Source organism: Xenopus laevis, chromosome 3L (assembly GCF_017654675.1).
Source record: "Xenopus laevis strain J_2021 chromosome 3L, Xenopus_laevis_v10.1, whole genome shotgun sequence".
Classification (NCBI taxonomy): Eukaryota; Metazoa; Chordata; class Amphibia; order Anura; family Pipidae; genus Xenopus; species Xenopus laevis.
In genome coordinates, this window is record NC_054375.1 from 28,434,425 (window position 1) to 28,457,786 (window position 23,362).

The 23,362-nt window shown below is 39.4% G+C and overlaps 1 protein-coding gene across 2 annotated transcripts in view; it reads left to right on the plus strand.

Annotated features, from left to right (window-relative positions):
* Positions 1 to 2,199: 2,199 nt before the first annotated feature.
* The window catches only part of LOC108710839 (polypeptide N-acetylgalactosaminyltransferase 10), a 75,149-nt gene continuing 53,986 nt past the window's right edge, over positions 2,200 to 23,362 (plus strand). Inside the window, exon 1 of one of the 2 annotated variants that reach the window (XM_018252012.2) lies at positions 2,200 to 2,496. In XM_018252012.2, the coding sequence (XP_018107501.1) occupies positions 2,347 to 2,496 (150 nt within the window). In that variant the 5' untranslated portion in view covers positions 2,200 to 2,346. Of the gene's footprint in view, positions 2,497 to 4,665; positions 4,711 to 23,362 lie in introns of those variants that run through there. The other variant, XM_041586070.1, reaches the window with a different exon arrangement.

The window sequence follows — 23,362 nt, forward strand, 5'->3', positions numbered from 1 at the left end:
CAGGCCAAATTCGACTTTGACTCGAATTGAAAATACTTTGAATTTTCAACCATTCGAAAATCGAAGTACTGTCTCTTTAAAAAATTTTAACACTTCACCACCTTAAAGGAGAAGGAAACCCCCCCTGGGCGCAAAAATCCCTCCCCTGTGTTGCCCCCCCTCCCTCCTCCACCCTGGCCTACCTGTCCCCCAGGACAAATGCCCCTAACTTGTTACTCACCCCTCTGCACAGGTCCTGTCCACGGAGTTTACAGGCGCCATCTTCTCCCAAGCGGTCTTCTTCCTGGATTAATCGGCATCTTCTGGCGCATGCGCAGTAGGAGCATTTACCGGTACGGATCTACTGCGCATGCACCGAATGTCACGAAGACGTTGAGATCTCTACCGGTAAATGCTCCTACTGCGCATATGCCAGAAGATGCCGATTAATCCAGGAAGAAGACCGATTGGTTAGGGGCATTTGCCCGGGGGGACAGGTAGGCCAGGGGGGAGGAGGGAGGGGGGGGCAACACAGGGGAGGGGGGAGGGTTTTTGCGCCCAGGGAATTTCCTTCTCCTTTAAACCTGCTGAATTGTTATGTTAGCCTATGGGGACCTCCTAGAACCTATAGCCTAAAGCCAAGTTTTTAGAAGTCGAAATTTTTTTTGGAAAATGGTTCGATCGATCGATTAAATCGTTTGAATCAAAGGATTTAATCTTTGATCGCATTTGGCCATATTCGATCAAAAAAAACGTTGACTTCGAATATCGTACTAATGCAATTCGATGGTCGAATTTTGACGTTTTTTCACTTCGAAATTCGATCCTTAGTAAATGTGCCCCTTGATGACGTACTGACTAGTGATGTGCGGGTCAGGGTTTCCCTGACCCGCACCTGACCCTAACCTAACCTGTTAATAGCCACGCCCGCCCGCACCCGCTTCCGGGGTCCTTTTATAGACCCGCGCCACCCCGTCTCAATGACATCACAAAAAGGGCGGGGCAATTGCCCCACCCTAACTTCTCCAGCTGTTTCCAAGAAATTGTAAATTCAATTCCCAACAACACAAAACATTTTTTAGGGCTTCAGCACATGGGCAGATTCGGGGAGCTTTAGTTGTCTTGCGACTAATCGCCTCTTCTATGGGGCGACAATCTCGCAGAAGAGGCAATTAGTTGCCAGGTGACTAAATCTCCCCTTATCTGCCAGTGTGCTTGCTCCCTTAGGGTCCCCATAGACGCGATGATTCTTCTTTGGTGAACGACCGATTTCATCGCAGTCCGACCAATCCATCAAATTATCGTGCGGTTAGTGGGAATCAAACGATCTTAAATCTGATTTTTCGGCCGACATCTGTCAGAAAATTGGTCGGCCAGGTTTAAAAATCTTTATCAGCTCCCCTTCAGTTTTGCTGGCAATATCGCCTGAAATGGTCTTCTTAAGGTGGCCATACACGGGCAGATAAAGCTGCCGATATCGGTCGTTTGGACCGATTTGACAGCTTATCTGTCCGTGTATGGGGGCTTCCGACGGGTCTTCCCGATCGATATCTGGCCACGATATCGATCGGGAAGGTTGGATTTTTAACCGACCGACCCGTCGGAGCCCCTTGGCGCATCGTAATTCGATCGTTCGGCCATACGGCCGAACGTTCGAATTACCCCCGATATAGCCATGCTGTTAATGGCACATCGGGGAAAGATCCGCTCGTTTGGCGATGTCGCCAAACGAGCGGATCTTTGAGTCTATGGCCACCTTTAGTTGATGGACACGTCGTACATTTAAATGATCATTTTGAGATAATCGTGGTCTCACGATAACGATCGGATCTTTTAAAAAATCTTTACATCTATGGCCAGCTTGCCACTTCTCACCCCAAGGCAAACCTTAATTATCTTATCTTCTGCATTGTCATAAACCGGATTATGTTGAGTGGGATGCTACCCTGTGTGATTTTAGTTTACTTGCCCCCAGCATACATTTTTTGTGGACACCCATGATACCACAGTGGCCCCAGGAACATGTAACACAGTAGCCCAGTAAGAACAAATGAACAACCCCAGTCCTAGTTACAATACTGCTTCAGGGCGACAACCTGTCCGACCTCCTGTGGATAAACCTGTCTTACGAGTCCCACCCTCCAGCCACAGACGCCGTCTTCCTCCCTCTGCCACCCTGGAGGGGCGGGGCTACGTGGCTCAGGAGCGCGCACTTGTCCCCGCCTTCTTCCTTCTCGCCGGGTGCGCGCCTGACGAGTTTCTGTAGCTGCCCGGCAGTGTCTGGCTCCGGCGCCCGGAGAGAGATCGTGTTTCGGTGTGTGGCTCTTGCCCGGTCAAGACGGGGAGGTAGAAGGGCGTGGGCTTTCCATGCGGCGGAAGGAGAAACGGGTGCTGCAGGCTGTGGGGCTGGCTCTGGCCGCCCTCATATTCCTGCCTAACGTGGGTCTTTGGTCACTGTACCGGGAGAAGCAGCTGGAGAGTGCGGGAGCCGGGAACTGGGAAAAGACAGGAGGGGAGGTGAGTTATTTTAGTTGTTGCTTGTGCTACTTGTGCCAGTGCTGGGAAAGACTGTGGCTACTTGTAGCTGTCAGTGGGGGCGACTGTGGGTACTTGTAGCTGTTAGTGGGGTGAGAGTTGGTACTTGTAGCTGTTTCTAGGGGTGAGAGTGGGTACTTGTAGCTGTCAGTGGGGTGAGAGTGGGTACTTGTAGCTGTTACTAGGGGTGAGGGTAGGTACTTGTAGCTGTCAGTGGGGTTAGGGTAGGTACTTGTAGCTGTTACTGGGGGTGAGAGTGGGTACTTGTAGCTGTCAGTGGGGTGAGTGGGTACTTGTAGCTGTCAGTGGGGTGAGAGTGGGTACTTGTAGCTGTCAGTGGGGTGAGAGTGGGTACTTGTAGCTGTTACTAGGGGTGAGGGTACGTACTTGTAGCTGTCAGTGGGGTTAGGGTAGGTACTTGTAGCTGTTACTGGGGGTGAGAGTGGGTACTTGTAGCTGTCAGTGGGGTGAGAGTGGGTACTTGTAGCTGTTACTAGGGGTGAGGGTAGGTACTTGTAGCTGTTAGTGGGGTGAGAGTGGGTACTTGTAGCTGTTACTAGGGGGTGAGATTGGGTACTTGTAGCTGTCAGTGGGGTGAGAGTGGGTACTTGTAGCTGTTACTAGGGGTGAGAGTGGGAACTTGTAGCTGTTACTAGGGTGAGAGTGGGTACTTTGGTGAGAGGGGTTGAGGGTTGGTACATGTGTCAGTGAGAGAGGGGACTTATAGCTGAGGGTCAGCAGGAGTATGTGAGGGATCTGTAGCTGTGACAGTGTGTGAGTGAGTGTCATTGTCCATGTCAGGGGGTACATGTGTCAGTAGAACTGAAGGTGGCTACTTGAAGCTGTCTGTGAGTGAGGGAAGGCTGTTTTGCCACTGATGGTTCGTATAACTGTGAGTTTATTTTTTTGCTACTTCCTTGTTAATCTGTAGTGAGATGTATTAAAGGGGTGGTTCACCTTGAAGTTAACTTTCAGTATGTTATAGAATGGCCAGTTCTAAGCAACTTTTCAATTGGTTGTCATTATTTTTTTTTTATATAGTTTATTTTTTTTAATTATTGGTCTTCCTCTAACTCTTTCCAGTTTTTAAATGGGGGTCACTGACCCCATCTAAAAACAAATGCTCTGTAAGGTCTTTAGCACACAGGCAGGTTCGGAGAGATTTAGTCGCCTGTCGACTAATCGCCTCTTCTGCGGGGCAACAATCTCCCCTGTCTTCCGCCTGCTATAATGATAAAACACCAGCGCCAATGCACTCGCGGAGCTTCGATTTTCGAAGTCGCCCGAAGTTTCCTAGTGAGGCAACTTCGTGCGACATCAGAAATCGAAGTGCCACAAGTGCATTGGCGCTGGTGTTTTATCATTATAGCAGGGCTTCCCCCTACCTTCCGCCTGCTATAATGATAAAACACATTGGCGCTGGCATTTTCTCATTGTAGCAGGGGGGTAGGCAGTTTGGGGGGATTGTCGCCCCGCAGAAGAGGCGATTAGTCGCCAGACGACAAAATCTCCCCGAATCTGCCCGTGTGCTAGCTCCCTAAGGCTAATTGCTACTTTTTATTAGGCATCTTCCTACTTAGGTCCTCTCCTATTCATATTCCAGTCTCTTATTGAAATCAGTGCATGGTTGCCAAGGTAATTTGGATCCTAGCAACCAGATTGCTGAAACTGCAATCCGGAGAGCTGCTTAGTAAAAATAACTAAATAAAATACAAATAATAAAAAATGAAAACCAATTACAGTTTGTCTCAGAATATCACTCTCTACATCATACTAAAAGTTAATTTAAAGGTGAACAACCCCTTTAAGCAGGGAGGAATTATCCCTGTGTTGTCATTGTGTTTGTGTGTGTGTTATATGTGAGAATGTGTGGAGTTCTGATGAGTGAGTGTGAGTTGCACATTCTATAGTGCTACAACGTGACTGAATTAAGAGCTTCTCCCTGAGTGGATTTTGTATCTGTCGGTGCTATTAGCTTTTACTGGCGTCTTTAGTCGAGTATTGCGTTTGGGTTGAAGGAGATTAATGTGTCCATTTTTAACAAGCTGAGTATATGTGTAGTGGTATCTTGAAACATAAATAAAAATATTTCTCATAGGTAGCATTCAAATGAAACAACGTTGAGAAGTGCCATTTGTTGTTTTCGGCCCTGTGTCCTCGCTGTGTATGTGTTGGAGCTGTGTAACACAAGTCCATGTAAGCTGTGCCCCTGCATCTACTCTCTGTTAGTGGTGAAACAATAATGCAAGCATAAATTGACAATTGTTGGGCACATAAAGTGACTTCTATTTTATTTTCCCTTGCTTTAATCTAATCAGCAACTTGAAATATTCAAACTGTAGAACCACGTCTTACCAGTAGTATCAGCAAATAAATGGGATTTTCTGCAGTTAAATATAATGTACTTGGCCAAACAGCCCAGACAAATTTTGTTTATTGGATGAGCAATTAACTGTTATCTTTTACATTTTGTCACTAATTTGGTCTGGTTTCAGTGAGTACTTGCTACTGGAGACTCTGCTTAGGCACATCTGGTGTCCCCTTTAAGCTGTTTATATGCACACAACCAATTGTGTTTTCATACCACACAGTTCTTTATATGCACCACATCATTTTGTTGTTATTTTGACACACCTACATGTTTGTACACATGGTTTTAAAAAGTACACCGTAAGGATAATTTCTGCATGCATAAGCAGACAGAAATTGGAAAATATATTGAAATCACAGTAGGAGCTTTATGCCATACTTAAAGAGGTTGTTCACCTTTTTTTCAGTTCAGCTGTTTTCAGACTTTTAGTATGGTTTAGGGAGTACTATACGGAGACATTTTGCAATTGGTTTTTTTATTATTTGTGGTTTTTGAGTTATTTCACTTTTTATTCAGCAGCTGTCCAGTTTGACATTTCAGCAATCTGGTTGCTAGGGTCCAAATTACCCTAGCAACCATGCATGATATGAATAAGAGACTGGAATATGAACAGGAGAGGGTCTGAATAGAAATATGAGTAATAAAAAGTTGCAATAACAAAAGATGTGTAGCCTTACAGAACATTTGTTTTTAGATGGGGGTAAGCTGGAAAGAGTCAGAAGAAAAAGGCAAATAACTAAAAAATAAATAAATAATGAAGACCAATTGAAAGGTAGCTTATAATTGGTCATTCTGTAACCTACTAAAAGTGAACTTAAAGGTGAACCACCCCGTTAAGCTTCAATATTACAAAAACGATTTCAATCTAAAAACCAACTGAACTGGAACAAAACTGTTGAACAACCACAATTCAGTATATAAAATATGGCATTTTTAGCCATATTAATTTTTAGGGTTTAGTTATCCTTTAAAAACAAGTAGAGGTATGGGATCTATTATCCCTATGCTTGGGACCTGGGGTTATCTCAGTAAGGCATTTTTCCACAATATGGATTATAAGTCTGCTTAAAATATTAAACATGAAATCTCCCACCAGTATGCATTTATGCAGCTTATTTACCATCAAGTACAGGGGTCCCCAACCTTTTTTACCCGTGAGCCACATTCATATGTAAAAAGATTTGGGGAGCAACACAAGCATTAAAAAGTCCCTTGGGGTGCCAAATAAGGGCTGTGATTGGCTACTTGGTAGCCCCTATGTGAACTGGCAGCCTACAAGATGCTCTACGTGGCACTACACTTAGTTTTTATGTAACCAAAACTTGCTTCCAAGCCTGGAATTCAAAAATTATCACCTGCTTTGAGGACACAGAGAGCAACATCCAATGGGTTGGAGAGCAACATGTTGCTCACGAGCTACTGGTTGGGGATCACTGATCAAGTACAAGGTGCTGTTTAATTATTGCAGAGGAAAAAGCAAATCATTTAAACATATTCAACTTATTGGACTCTATGAAAGATGGCCTTCTCTTAATTTGGAGCTTTCAAAACAACTGGTTTCTGGATAAGGCATCCCATATCTGTAGATATTCCATTCTGACCACCGATGGTGATGTCTAGGTTGCTGCGTGTGTGTGTCACATATATATACACACACACAAAAGCCATGAATATCCTAGAAAATATGAGTATATTAGAAGTCACCTCAGAGTTCCATGACCTGTATAATATGGTCATGGAACTCCTTGGTGACTTATAATATCCTAATATTTTACAATAGGGGGTACTTTATTCACTATATATGCGCCATGTGTGACTTTAGGTTTCAACCGTATCAGAGGTAGATATGCCAGCATAACAGTTTTTCCACAGCGCAGTTCAGTTTTCCGCAGGCAGGAGCACTGGTCCTGGGAAAAATACACACTGGTTTATTTCACTGGGTGCGAGCGGTTGCATAATTTGGCACAGCTAGTGAAATAGGCTAGGGCCACACGAGGGCTGAAATCAGCCCTACCGTGGGCAGTAGCCTCCTCTCTTGTCTGCATTCAGAAGATTCAGCATGTACAGACTTCGGCAGATTTCAGCTCGAAATGCAGAGACTTTTTTCTTTTTTTTACACGTAACCCCTTTTTTTCTGTTTCATATCCCCTTTCCTTACTTAAAAATATTTTCAAAATAGTTAGCCAAAAATGTAATCTATAATAGCTGGAGTGAATAGATGTCTAACATAAAAGCTATTTCCTTCTTTACGTCTGTCTACATTCTCTAACCTGTATTTCCCATGTGCCCCCCCCCCCATCTCTGACTATTAGAGAGAGAGAGTTGTGTGTTAGAAACTGTACCAGGACATACAGCTAGTGAATTTATACCGAGAGTGTCCTTAAAAAGGCTGCACTTATCTGTATATACCCTTATATACAGTGACCTGCTCAGTAAATACACAAAACACATGGATTTGCTCAGTCAGACCGGATCAGAGTTTCAGATAATTATATGGGTGGTAATACTCTTGTGCTTGGTTAATAATTCCATTCACATATTAAAGGAGAACTAAACTCAGTAAGTGACAACAGCACAGAGTGTGCAGTGCAGAGTGTGCAGCAGAAAAGAAGATAGGGAGCTACTTGGGCATCTTTGGAAACACAGATCTTTACTGCTAAAGGGCTGTGGTTGCCTGGGGCTGGTAGAGAAGTTTAAAACATAATGTACAACATTTCTAACCTACTTCTTTTGTTTAACTTTCCTTGTCCTTTACCCAGATCATTATTATAGCTGATCACCATGTTACCTACAGTATGTGTTTTGTTAGTTCGCATAACATAATGAAACCTCTTGCCATGGATAATAAACTACCCATGGGATCGGTGTCACTCTGCTCCTGGGTAATAATCATTCCTGCAGATTATTTTTTTTTTATTGTAATTCATTTTCACATCATCGTTTCGCATTGCTGATGTGTCATATGTAACCTGTGTGTAAGCCACTTAAAATGCATGACTAGTTCTACTGGGATTTAAAAGAAAGAACCCAAAAGAGCTGCACAGAGGTTTATTTATTTATTTATTCTTTTTCTCCTCCTAAAAATACAATGAGATCATAACAGCCCAGGGCTAAAACAGCTGCAATTCACCAGTAACATTATAAAAGAATACTTGTCTGAAGGGTGGGCGTGGGCAATGGAGAAGGGGGGCAACCAGCAAATGTTTTAATAAATGTAGCCCATTTGCCGGCCTTTAGATAGTTTCTTTGATATTTAAATTGGACTAAAGGTCAGTTATTCAGGACATGCTACTAGTTTGGCAAAGAAAATGTATCCAGTTATTCTATAGACTTTATAGAAATGTCATATTCCACTAGAAACAGACCATCTGGGCATGTATGGCATGTTGTGGGTCACTCTAGACAAATAATCCTGCATTGAAGATTATCGGTCTTCATGGGAAATTTCCTTTGGTCGGCCAAAAGGAAGCAAAGAGGAGCCGCACCCTGCACATGTGTTGCTAGGCAAAGGGCAATCTATCCAGTTTAATTCCAAAAAGTCTATTAAAAAACCCCAGGTTTAAGATGATGCCCTTTTTTGTTTTTTGTAAATGAAGGTGTAATGATCGCCCCAAATTGCCCACACTTGCATGCAGCATTTTTGTTAAGAATGAGCAGCAATTCTCAAGGGCAGTGGCTGGTATTTCATGTGGTTGTGCCTTTTCTCTTTTGCAGCCAAAAAGCAAAGGCGCTTTTATAGTAGTGGCTCTCTCAAGCATGACAATCTGATGCCAGGGCCTGCAGCCAGGTCTGACTCTATAACACCTATCTCCCTTTTTCATCTCTGCTCTTTGTACTATCTGTCAGTTTTGCCACCTGCAGCAGGATTGGTGCAGAATACTTTGTTTCTTTAAGCTGGCCATAGATGTAAAGATTTTTAAAAGATCCAATCGTTATCGTGAGTCCACGATTATCTCGAAATGATCGTTTAAATTTACAATTTGTCCATCAACTAAAAAGACCATTTCAGGCGACAAAACTGAAGAGTAGCTGCCTGCTTGGCCCTGTAAATATATATAGATTGCACTGGGACCGATAAAGATTTTTAAACCTGGCCGATCAATTTTCTGACAGATGTCAGGCGAAAAATCGTAAGATGTACGATCGTTCGAATCCCACTAACCGCACGATAATTTGACGGATTGGTCGGACTGCGTTGGAATTGGTTATTCACCAAAGAAGAATCGCCGTGTCTATGGGGACCTTTAGTAAGAGCAGTTGCAAATCTGTCATTTATCCCATGGCTCAATCACTATCCACTGCATGGCCAGCTCCTTGGCACCTGAGATTTACAGCGACAGACAGACACTCTGATCGTCAGCCTCATATTGTTTGAAAACATTTTTGTTGTTGAGATGCTCTTTAATTTATAGCAATTGGAAAGCCTTTTTTTGGCTCATTTGAGAATTGTTTTTAAGCCTGTTTGATGAGAAGTGTATGAAAATGTCCTTGCTTTTCCGCAAGCAAACTTAACAATACAATGTCTTTTTATCAGGTTTTTTATGCAAGCAAGGGTACCTAATGATTCTCTCATTTGATCCCAAATAACATAAAGGCCTTACAGCTATATTAATGCATAGAAGTTTGGTATAGAGATGATAGATGATCGAGGATCTACAAGCAGGGCCCTGCTTACCCCCTTTATCGTCAGTGCTTGCATGTAATTTATATATCTGATATAAACATTTCTCTATTGTACAGAATTACCTTACACATTTTGTATATGTTTTAAAGGAACATATACTCTGTTGGTTTATTCTGCTCAGAAATATTATTCATCTGCATATTGTATATTATATCACAAGCTGCCATAATATTTTCTCATTGCAGTTAACCGAACACGGCTCTTCTTGCCAAGCCTGAAGTTAGAATAATTACTAAACATTGCTAAATCGGGGCATTTCAATTAGTAACGTAAATAGAAGGGAACGGGCCCTGGTGCGGGACGTGCAGCTGGACCCCCTTCCATATGAGATTTTTTGCCCATAATCAATGGCGTGCGTGCTGCCTGGGAATCCTGAGGGGGTGCGGGCCCTGGCCCAATCACACCCCCTGCTCCCCTGGTGGTTCTGCCACTGATTTCAATGAAGTATCTCAGGCTGTTCTTCAACTCAAGCAAAGGGGTTGTTCACCTATAATGTAGAGAGTTATATTTTGAGACAATTTGCAGTTAGTTTTCATTTTTTATTATTTGTGGTTTTTGAGTTATTTAGCTTTTATTCAGCAGCTCCCCAGTTTGCAACTTCAGCAATCTGGTTGCTAGGGTCCAAAGTACCATAGCATCCATTCAATGACTTGAATAAGTGACTGAAAGATAAGTAATAAAAAGTAGCAACAACATTAAATGTGTAGCCTTACAGAGCATTTGTTTTAGATGATGCCAGTGACCCTGGAAAGATATAAATTGAAATCGCCGGTGGTAAAAACTATGCGTTGCAAAGTCACATGGAGTTGTCTCGTGAGGCAAATTCAGAAAAACAAAGCGACGTGTAGCGTTGGGAAAAAAGCAATAAGACAGTATAATAATATAGTGCTTTCTTCTTAAAAATATACACACCCTTGTGCTACAATTACCTGTTACATGGTCATTACAGATTACACTATATTTGATTGTAGCTTTCTTAAAAACACACACACCCTTGTATACGTGTACACACACACACACTCTCTACAATCTACGGATAACTCTAGTTGCAACATTGCAGTTTTTGTACTGGCAAATAAGGAACCATCACAATAAAAAAAAAAAAAAACCCATACATTACTGTACTTGTGCTTTAATAAATCAGTCAGTAACTCGCACGTCAGAGCTGACACGCAGCGTGGTTGAGTTGTTGAGTTGTTAGCAGTAGGAAAATAAATTTAAAGTTGAGGAAGCACTCATTCAGTGACTGTTTCACTTCGGAAAATTAGACAGAACACTTGGTTCCGTTGTGGTTGCTGAGAGGCCTACAGAGAACAACTGAACATGAAGATTTTTAAATCCAGTGGGGCTCATTTATAAACACGAGGCACATTTGCACTTGGGCAGTAACCCATGGCAACTAATCAAATGTTTGTTTTTATTGTTCTACCTGCAAATGTGCCCAGTTTTTATAAATGCTTTGCATTGCTGCACAGCTCCCTAATATTTTTGTTCTGCTGTATCTTGAATGCAAAGTTGTTCCGGGAGAGATACGAGGTTGGTGGGTAATTCTTTAATACTTTCTTTTTCTTCTTTGTGCATATCCACATAATATTTGAGGCTGATGGAATATTTAGAAAAGTTTTGATTCCATGTTATAGAGAACAACCTAAACAGGCATGGGATGTTTTTTCCAGAATGCTCAGGACCTGGAGTATTCCGGAATATTGGATCGTTCTGTAATTTGGATCTTCATTCCTCAAGTCTACTAGAAAATCATTTAAATATTAAATAAATCCAATAGGCTGGTTTTGCTTCCAATAAGGATTAATTATATTTTGGTTTGGATCAAGTACAAGGTACTGTTTTATTATTACAGACAAAAATTAAATCATTTAAAATAAAATTTGGATTACTTGATTATAATAGAGTCATTATGAGACATTATAATGACTCTCCGTAATTTGGAGCTTTCTGGATAATGGGTTTCCAAATAACAGATCCCATACCTGTACTATATATCCAGCACCAGTGTAATCCACAAAGCAACTCAGGTCGATTAGGTAAAGAGAGAATTCTTCCAGATCAACCTGTGATTTCTGTTTAGTTATCTGCAATTCATATTGCTTAGAAACAGACAACAGAATGATCCATCTTGACTTTGATTTACAAATATCTATAAATCCGTATCTAAAACTCCCAGTTTTGGGCTCCCATGATTTGCTTTTTCAACAATGCAATGTGTTTCAGTAAAATTCAAATCTCGAAGAGACTTATGTCCTCAGTTTCAGGCTGTAAATTCTGTGATGCTGCATCTTTGCACCCTGCATATTAATAGCGGAAGGGCTTTTTATTGCTTGGACGGCTGCTGTAGGACTCTGTGTCTAAATCAGTCAGTGAGCTGAATGTATAACAAAGCTTGCAGGATCTGGGCAATGTTTTTCAAAAGAAAATGGCAAATACTTTACAACATCTAACTGACAGCATATCAGCTTGCATATGGGCTCGGAATCAACAACTCCCTGGATTTTGATCTCACTCGGATACCCATCAGTTGTGTATATGGTCTTCATTGATCAACTCTGTCTTGTGATGGGATTGTTGGGCCAAGGGACACATGATGAGATCTGCCAGAAGTGGTCCACAATTTAGGTGGCTAGAACTAAGCAAAGATATTTTTGTAGAGATAGCCTTACTACAAAATCCGGGCAGTAAGATTTAATTACATTCTGCCTTGCTATTACAGGTATGGAACCAGTTTTTGTGGATAAGGGGTCTTTCAGTAATTTGGATCTCCATACTTTAAGGAGATACTGACAGCAGAAATCAAACCTTTTTTACATCTATCATAATATCATCTTTGCATGCTATATATAATTTTGCATTACAGGTATTGTCCAATTCTTTTACATTACCTGTGTAGTCCCCGTGTACCTGTATGAGGGCTGCCATATTTGTGCAGCAGTAGTATCAACAATTACTTACAAGAGCAGCCCTATCAGCGAAAAACGATCAACATGACCTATAGGTAACTTTAAGGGGGTTATTTATTAAAGTTCGAATGCCAAAAACTAAAATAAATTAGCTTTTTTACTATATAATCCAGAATTGGAGAATTTTTTTTTTTTTCTTTGAGATTTATTATACCCCAAGGATGGAAAAAGTCAGAATCTGAAAATCCGGCATCTCAAACCTGCAGAGGTTGTATATAAGTCAATGGCAGAGGCCCCTATCCTATTTGAAAGTTTCTGTGGTCTGCGCAGGGATTTTTCCAAATTAACTTGAGAAACTTGGGCTTTTCAAGAGAAAGCCAGAAAAAATTGTATGATTTGGGGAAAAAGCCTGAAAAAAACGTATGATTTTGGAAAAAAACTCCAAAAAAATGTACCATTAGGCTTTTCGCTCATTTTATCGAGTTTGTCCCTGATCCGATTAAATGGTGCTTTTTTTAATAATAAATAAGGTCACATTGTGGATTCTAGTTTGGTCAGCCTTTTTCATTTAAAAAAAATTGGATTTTGATAACCCCCTTAATGTACAGTAGTTTTTTAGTGTCAGTATCACGTATGGGGCAGATTTATCAAAGTTCGAAGTTAAAAAACCTTTGAACTTCAAATTCAAAAAGACCAATCGAATGGAGGTCAAAGTTTTTTTTGGGGTCGAAGTGGGCCGAATTCGTCGTACTTCGCATTGTACTTCGATTCGAAGTTTTTTTTTTTAACTACTACCTTCAATCTCCCAAACTCCCCCAACTGCCTCCATACAGGTTGTAGGAGGTCCCCCATAGGCTAAAACAGCACTTCGGCAGCTTTTAGGTGGCGAATAGTTGAAGTTTTAAAGAAAAACTAAGACCTTCGAATTTCAACGTTTTTTCAAATTCGAATCGAAGTATGACTATTCCCTAGTCGAAGTACACAAAAAATAGCTAGAAATTTTAAGTTTTTCACTTCGAAACTTCACCTCGACCTTTGATAAATCTGCCCCTTAAAGTCTACTAAAAAATAATTTAAACATTAATTAAACCCAACAGAATTGTTTTGCCTCCAGTAAGGATGAATTGTATCTTAGCTAGTATCAAGTACAATCTACTATATTAATTATTACAGAGAAAAGGAAATAATTTTTAAAATCTGTATTATTTTATTAAAATGGAGTCTATGGAAGACTTGCTTCCCATAATTTGGAGCTTTCTGGATAGCGGGTTTTAAGATAACAGATCGCATACCTGTAGTGGTTTGCTAGATGCCATTGTATATCAAGCCTGTGTAATAAACAGTAATATATTGCTGCACAAAACAGTGAAAGTGACCTTTGCCTCTTACTGTGTACTTTTTACTTTCTCTTACTTTTTGCTTTATACAATATATTTGGATTTAGCTGCACGTATTCTGCAGCAGGCTGTGGGTATTTTTTGTTTTGTGTACCTTTTATATCTAAAATATGTCCCTGCTCGCTGCATATAATATATTTAGGATGTAAGGACCCACTTCCTCCCTCTCTCTCTCTCTCTCTCTCTCTCTCTCTCTCTCTCCCTATATATATATATATATATATATATATATATATATATATTCTCATCAGACGGCTCGCGTGGGAGAGCCGAAACGCTTGGGCAGGGTTACCAGGTTGGTGAGTTTTAACTTAAACTGTATGACTTTATCAGCCAGGTGGTGGTATTGATCATAGGAAATTTGGCATGCATACCACTGATTCCCTGAGTTTTATTGGCCCACTAGTTATCAATACTTATTTCCTCTTTGTTATTATCTCTTTGTCATTGCTTGTTTTTAGGAAGAGGATATTTGACAGCTCAGCTATCAGCCATTCCCTATGGAGGCAGCACTGTTGATAGATATGCTAACCACTCTCTGCAATACTCATTTGTCTAATCATTTTATATTCATCTATGCCAGCTCTTATCAACATTAAATTATCATGCTGCTAATAATATAGTAATTGCATCCTCATCACCGTCATACATACCAAGAACTGATAATCTGTCCAGTAGATACTGCTCAATATTTTCTAATGCACGAACATTAATTTATTTATTCAGTATATCATGGAGATCAATCATTTATGCATATGAATTGATATTATTAACCGTTTCTAATCAGTTAATGAAGTATACATTCTATTTACAGGAATGCGTTATGAATTCATTAATGTCAATTAAAGAAGGAAAGCTACAGAGGCCAATAGATTGGCCACAAAAGTGCAAACTAGAAAAATATATTTATTCTGCGCAATGCTTTACCATACCTAAGTAAACCGCTCTAGAAACTTTCTCTGTTTGTTTATAATAGCAGCTGCCATATTAGTTTTGCTGTGACATCACTTCCTGCCTGAAAATCACTCTGCTCACTCATAGCTCTGGGCTCAGATTACAGTATGTAGATATATATGTTTATTCTGGGGGTTATATTTATTTTTGGATTATATGATTTTACAAGTGTATTAAGAAAAATATTTTTTATACAGTTTATAGATTTTCTGCAATTGCAGTGAAATAGTAGCTGCCCTTTTTCTGTAGGTAGTACAGTATTCTACTATAGTACAGTGTTGATTGCTTTGTATGTACTAAAGCACAGCACCGGCATCCCTTATCCAGAAGCCCGTTATCCATAAAGTTCCGAATTACAGAAAAGCCGTCTCCGATAGATTTTATCCAAATAATCCACATTTTCAAAAAACAATTTCCCTTTTCCCCGAAATGATAAAACAGTACCTTGTACTTGATCCAAACTGAGATATAATTAATCCTTTTTGGAAGCAAAACCAGCATATTGAGTTTATTTAATGTTTACATGATTACGGTATGAATGTCCAAATTATGGAAAGATCTGTTATCCAGGAAACCCCAGGTGCATTCTGGATAACAGGTCCCATACCCGTACAGTTGTGTCACTACTGATGGTTTCATTGTATACACACTCTGTTTATTTTACTTTATTCAATCTGTGATCTTCAATTTACAAATTGGATTATATTAGCTACTTTTGAAATGGTACGGTATATTTTTCACCACTTTTCTGATAGTAATAGTCTTTTGCTGTATTTGAAAACTAGACCTGGCTTGGAGGGCCTTTTTATATTCTTACAGAATATTTCTTGACCAGCACACACATCTGTCTATATACATACATACACTCTCCTTTACCCAGATGACTTTAATGTTGTGTTAATGTTGTGTTAATATGTAAGTGCTCATTGGTCATATAACGTGATTTAGATCTTGACTGGAAAAAAAATGTATATTTTTTTTAATCTATACTTCTTTAAAACAATATGTTTATTAAAGTGAACCGCCATTTTAACCCATTTGTATTCCTTTCTGAATTCCAAACCAGATACATTATTACTCCAGCAGGTTTATTTCTTTTTCTGCTTCAGCCTTTTATTTACCCTGCTCTGTGAGTGGTTCTACAGAATTTCCTTTGGTCTGTGCTTACCTTTCAACGGTGGCCAATGTCCCTGCTGCCTTTTGCCAGAAATAGCTTGTTTGGGAAGGAAAATGATGTGATGTAATAGTCTGAGATAATTGAGATAACTGTAACAAGCAAAGAGTTATGCTGGTTATGACACGTACTTGTGAAACAGTCAATAGTAATAATTAGGAGTCCTCCACCCTCATTAAAACCTATGTAGGTTTCAGGTGCTAAACTGGAAGACCCTTGTCTGCTTTTTTGGTCAACTGATGCGTCCAAAGAAAGAAATCCAGTAGCACACTTGAATTGATGCAAAATCCGTAGTGATTTATTTAGCCCATATATGAAGAAACAAGGGCAACGATTTGGGCCCCACTGGATCAGGCTTGATAAAGGGGCCCAAAACGTTGCCCTTGTTTGTTCATAAATGGGCTAAATAAATCACTACGGATTTTGCATCAATTCAAGTGTGCTGCTGGATTTCTTTCTTTGGACGTACTTGTGAAAGTCTGTTTGGCCTGTAGCTAAAATAACAGGCTATATAAAAAAATACATAGTAACATGGTAAGTTAGGTTGGAAAACACACACCCATCAAGTTCATCCTTTTAAGTCTATAACCTGCCTAACTGCTAGTTTATCCAGAGGAAGACAAACAACCCAATATGAAGCCTCTCCAATTTACATCAGGTGGAAAAATTCTGTCCTGTGACCAAAATGACAATCGGACTAGTCCATGTATCAACTTGTACTATGTACTTGTACTTGTACTATGATCTTCCATAACCCTGTATTCCCTCACTTGCTAAAAAGCAATCCAACCCCTTCTTAAATCTATCTAATGTATCAGCCTGTTCGATTCAGGGAGAGAATTCTACATTTTCACAGATCTCGCTGTAAAAAAACCCTTCCAAATATATCAACTGAATCTGCTTATAAATCTATATATAAAAATATAAACTTATGATGCAAAAAGTACATGCATGCTTAAAACATGACATAATGTGCTCTCGTTATCCCATGACCTGTATAGATACCATCTGACCTGGGGCACATAGAGTGAAGACAATGTGCTAAAATGCTTGAGCGCTGTACAAGTGAAATTGGCAATTTTGTTTCAGATGGTGTAATTTTGGGATTTTGTTAATAATTTAATACAGAAATTATTTAGTAAAAGCTGAATTCAAAAATTATTGATTTGGTGCATCCTTATTTACAGTGTTCTTTATTCATATCTGAAAGTATGTGCGTAATTATTTTATTTCAATCTATTGTGTAAGGTCTTCCAGCAAATGATTGGCCCTTTTCATGTATTGTTTATTTCCGTTTTTAATAAAATAGTGAGCATTATTCATTTATTTATAGTAATGTGGGAGCTTCCACACTTCATCCTCTGTTGAGGTGGAAATAGACCTTTGTAAAACTGTACATTCAGTGGTGACGTCATCATGCAATATGATAAGTAGATTGCAGTAATTTTATAAAACCTTGCATCTCTCTGGTTTGCTTGGACCCTTGATTTACTTACTTGTTTTAGTTTACTGATTTAGTAGGAAATGTCATACTCCCCTTTTTTTCAGACACTGGTCAGTGTATTGTCCCTTGCACACCAGGAAGGAACTGCATATGGTATGGGAGCGGCATAAATTGTTAATAAGTAATGCTGTGAAGGGTTCTAATTTGGGTTTTCTATAATTTGTACAGGTAAGGGGACCCATTATCCAGAATGCTTGGGGCATGGGGTTTTCCACATAACAGATCTTTCTGCAATTTGGATCTTCATGCCTTAAGTCTACTCATTCCAATAAGGATTCATTATATCTTAGTTGGGATCAGTACAAAACACTGTTTTATTATTACAGAGAAAAAGGAAATAATTTTTAAAAATATGGATTATTTGGATAAATAATGAGCTTTCTGGATAAATGATTTCCGGATAACAGATCCCTTACCTGTAGTAGTATATTAAATGTGTGATCTCAAAAATAATTTGTTGGTGTGAATGTGGATAGTTCAGAACATTAGTTTGAATTGTGGTTTCAGTAGCAGCACATCACAAGCTGATTTTAACCAGTTATTTGTTTGAGCGCAGTCTTTGCTGCAAGTTCACCTTTAGGATAATGGGCTGGCCATTAATATTTTTACCATAGCTTCTGTTTTCTAATGAGACATTATATAATCTTTCCTACTTTTATATTTGTATCACTGATTATAGCGAATTTTTTTGATAGGAATCAATATTCTCTGTAAGTGGCTTCTCAGAATTACAGGTCAGATGCTTATGGCAATGGTTGATGCTAATTGGGCATAGTATCGGGAAGAAATTTCTGAGTGGTATATATATAAATTTCTGAGTGGTATATGTATATAAATATAATAAATATATTATATTTATTCCAGTCTGGCAATGTCATTATCGCACAATGAGCTAATTTCGGGAGCAAATAATATTGCTGAGATGTGAAGTTCCTGTCAATGTGCTTATCTGAATTGCTAACCATGTGCGGAATCCATTAGAAAATGTGAATGTTTTATATATATATATATATATATATATATATATATATATATATATATATATATATATATATATATATATATATTGTATATACTGTATATATATATATTGTATATACTGTATATATATAGCAAAAAATTACCACATTAAACAGGCTCAGTTAGAGTAACTGATTTTTATAGAAATTGGAATTTCTTTTGTTTTTCTATTAAAATCATTTACTCTAACTGTTGAGTGTGGTATTTTTTTTTATATAAATATATTGTGTGTATATTTTATACACACCTGCACCCAGGCATGCTGTGTTTTTGTTTGCTGAGTGCTGTGCTCCTCCATGTTCCACACACACACACACACACATATATATATATATATATATATATATATATATATATATATATATATATATATATATATATATATATATATATATATAGTCCATAGAAGTCGCACTCACAGGTCTTAAGGTGAGTAAGAAAAGTCTTTAATGTGGGCACGAAAAACTAATGTTTCAGCTGGTCCTAGCCGTTCTCAAACTTTGAGAAAGGCTGGTGTCCCTGCCGAAACGTTAGTTTTTTGTGCCCACATTAAAGATTTTTCTTATTCACCTTAAGACCAGTGAGTGCGACTTCTATGGACCATATAACTATTTGATACTTCGAGGACTGCACCCAGGCAATCTTTTATCCTTTTTTTGTGAGTGCCGATATCCATCCAAAGTATAGATAGATAGATATATGGAACATGGAGGAGAGAGAGAGATATAAGAATTAAATTCCTTCAGTATATATATAGATATAGATAGAGATATAAAACTCCCAAATTCAGTTGCCCTTTTATTGGTCACCAGTATGTAGAATCAGATGCCATGTTTCCCTTGCAGAATGCATACACAAGCAGATTGGAGTCATGAATATAGCCACAAATACAATGGTCTAGTCAGAGGTGAGTATATTGTATTTGCCTAAAGAGTGGCCTCAGCAGAGAGTTTTGACTGCAATGAATGATTGTATAGCTTTCTGTCAACATTACTCTTATAGGCAGGGAGATTGTTCCTTCGCTCTGCCGATGCTAGAATAAGTTTGCCGGTGCCTCAATCCTCCATAAAGGGTTACCGCAATCCCATATTAGTCCATAAAATAGTAGTTAGAGGAGAGCACTCATAGAAGCAGATACTGCTAAAACATTTTATCAATAATAACTAAATACTATTTTATGGACTCTTATAGGCAGCTGGAGCTGTCACGTTGCTTGGTATTTAATTTTTCCATAAACTAAATTCAGAGAGCAGCAGTGCTAAGTCTATGACATAGCACCCCCTGGGCAAACCCCACTTATCTTTTCAGGTTACTCTTGATTGGTCCTTTTTCCCCCGTTTTTGTAAAGGTGTAGTGTGCCACCCCGAGGACCAGAAAAACAGTCTACATTAAATAACTTGCACCCTAGGGCACTGCCTCCTGGGCTCAGAGTGGTTGCACCAGGGACATCCATAATTTGTTTGTCACCCCTGCTTCCCCCAGTAAATTAAACCACTAAAGCTGGCACTCCTTTTTTTCGGAAATAAAAGCACTGGCCTTGAATTTTTTATATCTAAGCACCGCACCACCACATACCCAGATTTTCATAGGATCCTATGTGTCTAACTAAACTCATTGGACTAATACATGAGCTGATTTGCTGTGTTGGCTTTTACTGAGATGGATTTACTTGTAATCCCTGTAGTTCCATTTACTAAATGCATTGCTTTGCATACAGTTGTGGCTTTAGATGTATTAGGTGAGGATAAAGAACAGGCATCATTTAAATTAGATCATTAGATTGGATAACGTGAATGGGAAGTATGTGTTAATAGTACCAAAATTTACAGGAATATTTCTTTGCTGGGGCGACTAATCTCCCCTAATCTGCCCTGACCCTAAAGGGGTTGTTCACCTTCCAAACACTTTCTCAGTTCAATTCTTTTCAGATTGTTCACCAGAAATAAAGAATTTTTTTCAGATACTTTCCTTTTTTCTTTTTTTTTACTGTTTTTCCAAATTCTAAGTTCAAAGTTTAATGTCCCTGTCTCTGGTGTTTCAGTCTGACAGCTCAGTAATTCAGGCTCTGAACTGTTACAATTTTGCAACATTTAGTTGATACAGCAGCAGCTCTGGAGTATTGGCAACTATTGTATCAATTATAACAGTTGCCTTTAATGAAACTCAGGGATTCTGCAGGGACAAAGATAAGAAATTTATCAACTAAATGTATCAATTTAGAACAGTTTACAGGGTCGGCGACCCCCCCTCCCACAGCTGATTAAGAAGTTGAAAAATGACACTTTACACTTCAATATTAGAAAAAGAGCCACACATAGAAAATTTAAAGTAATTGGATAAAGTCTTTATTTCTGGTGACCAACTGAACTGAAAAAAGTGTTGGAAGGCGAACAAGCCCATTAATAACAGGGGAAATTACAGAGAGCATCTTTTATCAGTCTTAAGAGATAATTTACAATTGCCCCTGGCAGATGTGCAAAAGCACTATGTGTGCACCCCCTAGTGCTTATGCAAAGAGCACTTTTACAGTCTGCGCACTTTATCTCAACATGCCTTCCCATTGCCACGCCTCATGAATACAGCATTGCTGCCAACCACCATCCGCTATATATTTGAAACCACTGGCCACATTTATTTCCATTTTGGAGACCTGTGTTATGTAAGGGACCCGTAACTTGCAATAAAATAAACAGTTTTTTGCAAGTTCTATATTGCCACAGGTGGGGAGTGGAAGGCGGGCTGCAAAATGCAGAAAAAGACAGATTGTACCAGTAGTTTGCAGTTTGCATTCTGCCTTCCACAACATAAGAGACCCCTTGTTAATCCCTGTATTAGACAGGAAAATATATATGGACCTGGGGTTTTCTGGATAACGGACCATTCCGTAGTTTGGATCTTCATACCTTAAGTCTAGGCTGGTTTTTACTTCCAATAAGGATTAATTATATTATAGGTTGGATCAAGTACAATATACAGTTTTATTATTACAGAAGAAAGGGAAATCATTTTTAAAAATGTAGATTATTTGGATAAAATGAAGTCTATGGGAGCTTTCTGGATAATGAGTTTCCAGATAATGGATCCCATACCTGTACTGCATTTTTCCTTCCAATTATGCTTTGGGCCCTGGGCCAAATGACTGTATTTTCTTATCTATGGTCAGCTTTAAACATTTACTGTCGTTTGTGGTCGCTTGGTGCATAGTTGGTGGAGTCTAGAATTGTAGTTCAGGTTGCATTAAGTATGCATGCCAGACATAAATGTGAAGTTTTTGCAATAATGGTCTAAAGTTTGTTCACATCTAGTAACCAACATCATCCAATCAAATGTTTTTCAAATAGCTGACTACTAAATGCTCCGTGCTAATTGGTGTTATATATTACTAGACAAGCAACACACTTAAAGGAGAATTCAACCATAAAAAAACCCTACCCCCCCACCCTACATAGACCCCCCCTCCCTCCAGCCTAAGTATCACCTCGGGCAAATGCCGCTAACTTTTTACTTACCCCTCGGTGCAGATTCAGGCATCAGAGTTCACAGGCTCCATTTTCTTCTCTTGGGAAATTTTTGGAATGAGACCGGCATGGCGGCGCATGTGCAGTTGAAGCAATTTTTTGTTTCACGAATATTGCAGAAGCACCGGTCTCATTCCAAATATTACCGAAGCGGCTAAAGATGGCACTTGTGAACTCCGATGCCTGAATCTGCACTGAGGGGTAAGTAAAACTAAAGGGGCATATGACCGGGATAACACTTAGGTTGGAGGGAGGGGGGGTCTACGTAGGGTAGGGGGTAGTGTTTTTTTAGCTTTAGGGTTGAATTCTCCTTTAAGACCATTTATTTTATTTCCCCCAACACTAATCCTTAGAATTAGGCCATGTTGGTCTGTTGAAGCTACAGCAGATTAAACACTGCAAGGCTGTTTTTCGAGCTGGTTGGACATTGATGTATTGAAAGCAAACGTAGTCCTGAAAATAACACTTCATCAAGGCGGGTGTTGATTTCAGAGCCCCCTTGTGAGGATGTGCACAGGTCTTTAGGGGGGGGTGATATACGGGGAGCTTTGTTGCATGTGGGAAATAGTGGTCCTTGTGGATATTACAATGCCCGAAAATGCCTTTGCACCCACATGAGTATAAATCCCTGCAGGTATAATATTAAAATGCCTTTAAAGCAGAAGGAAAGGCTAAAATGAAGTAAGCTTTATCAGAAAGGTCTATATAAATACAAAAGTAAACCTTTAAAGTAATGCTGCTTTGGGCCATCTGTCAAAAGAAACACAGCATTTATTTCCTTCTATTGTGTATACATGGGTTTCTGTATCAGACTTAGTTCTTTCAGCATAAACCTCCAGGGCTAGGGCTTGAGCATGCTCAGTTTGCTCCCTCTCCCCTCCCTGCTGTAATTGGAGCCCAGAGCTATGAGTGAGCAGGGAGAGACTCAGGCAGGAAGTGATGTCACACCTAGCTAATATGGCAGCTGCTAGCCTAAACAATCAGAGAGAGCTTATATAGCTGTATACTCGGGTATGTATTCTGCAGAATAAATATATTGTTATAGCATTCACTATTGTGGCTGATCTATTGGCAGTAACATGCTGAAGTTAACCAGCTGCAACCATCGTTCCTGAGCTAAAATGTGCGTCATAACCGTGTCTCCCCGAACAGTGCATTTGTCTCTGTGCCATTTTCTATTATCTGCAGCGAGGAGCAAATCTTTGTTCCTGTCATTTTACTGTAACAGCGGATTTATTCCCAGGCTTTTACACAGGAACCAGTGGCTTCGTAAATATATGCTAAAGGCTTAGGGTGCTGATGTATTTATGTACA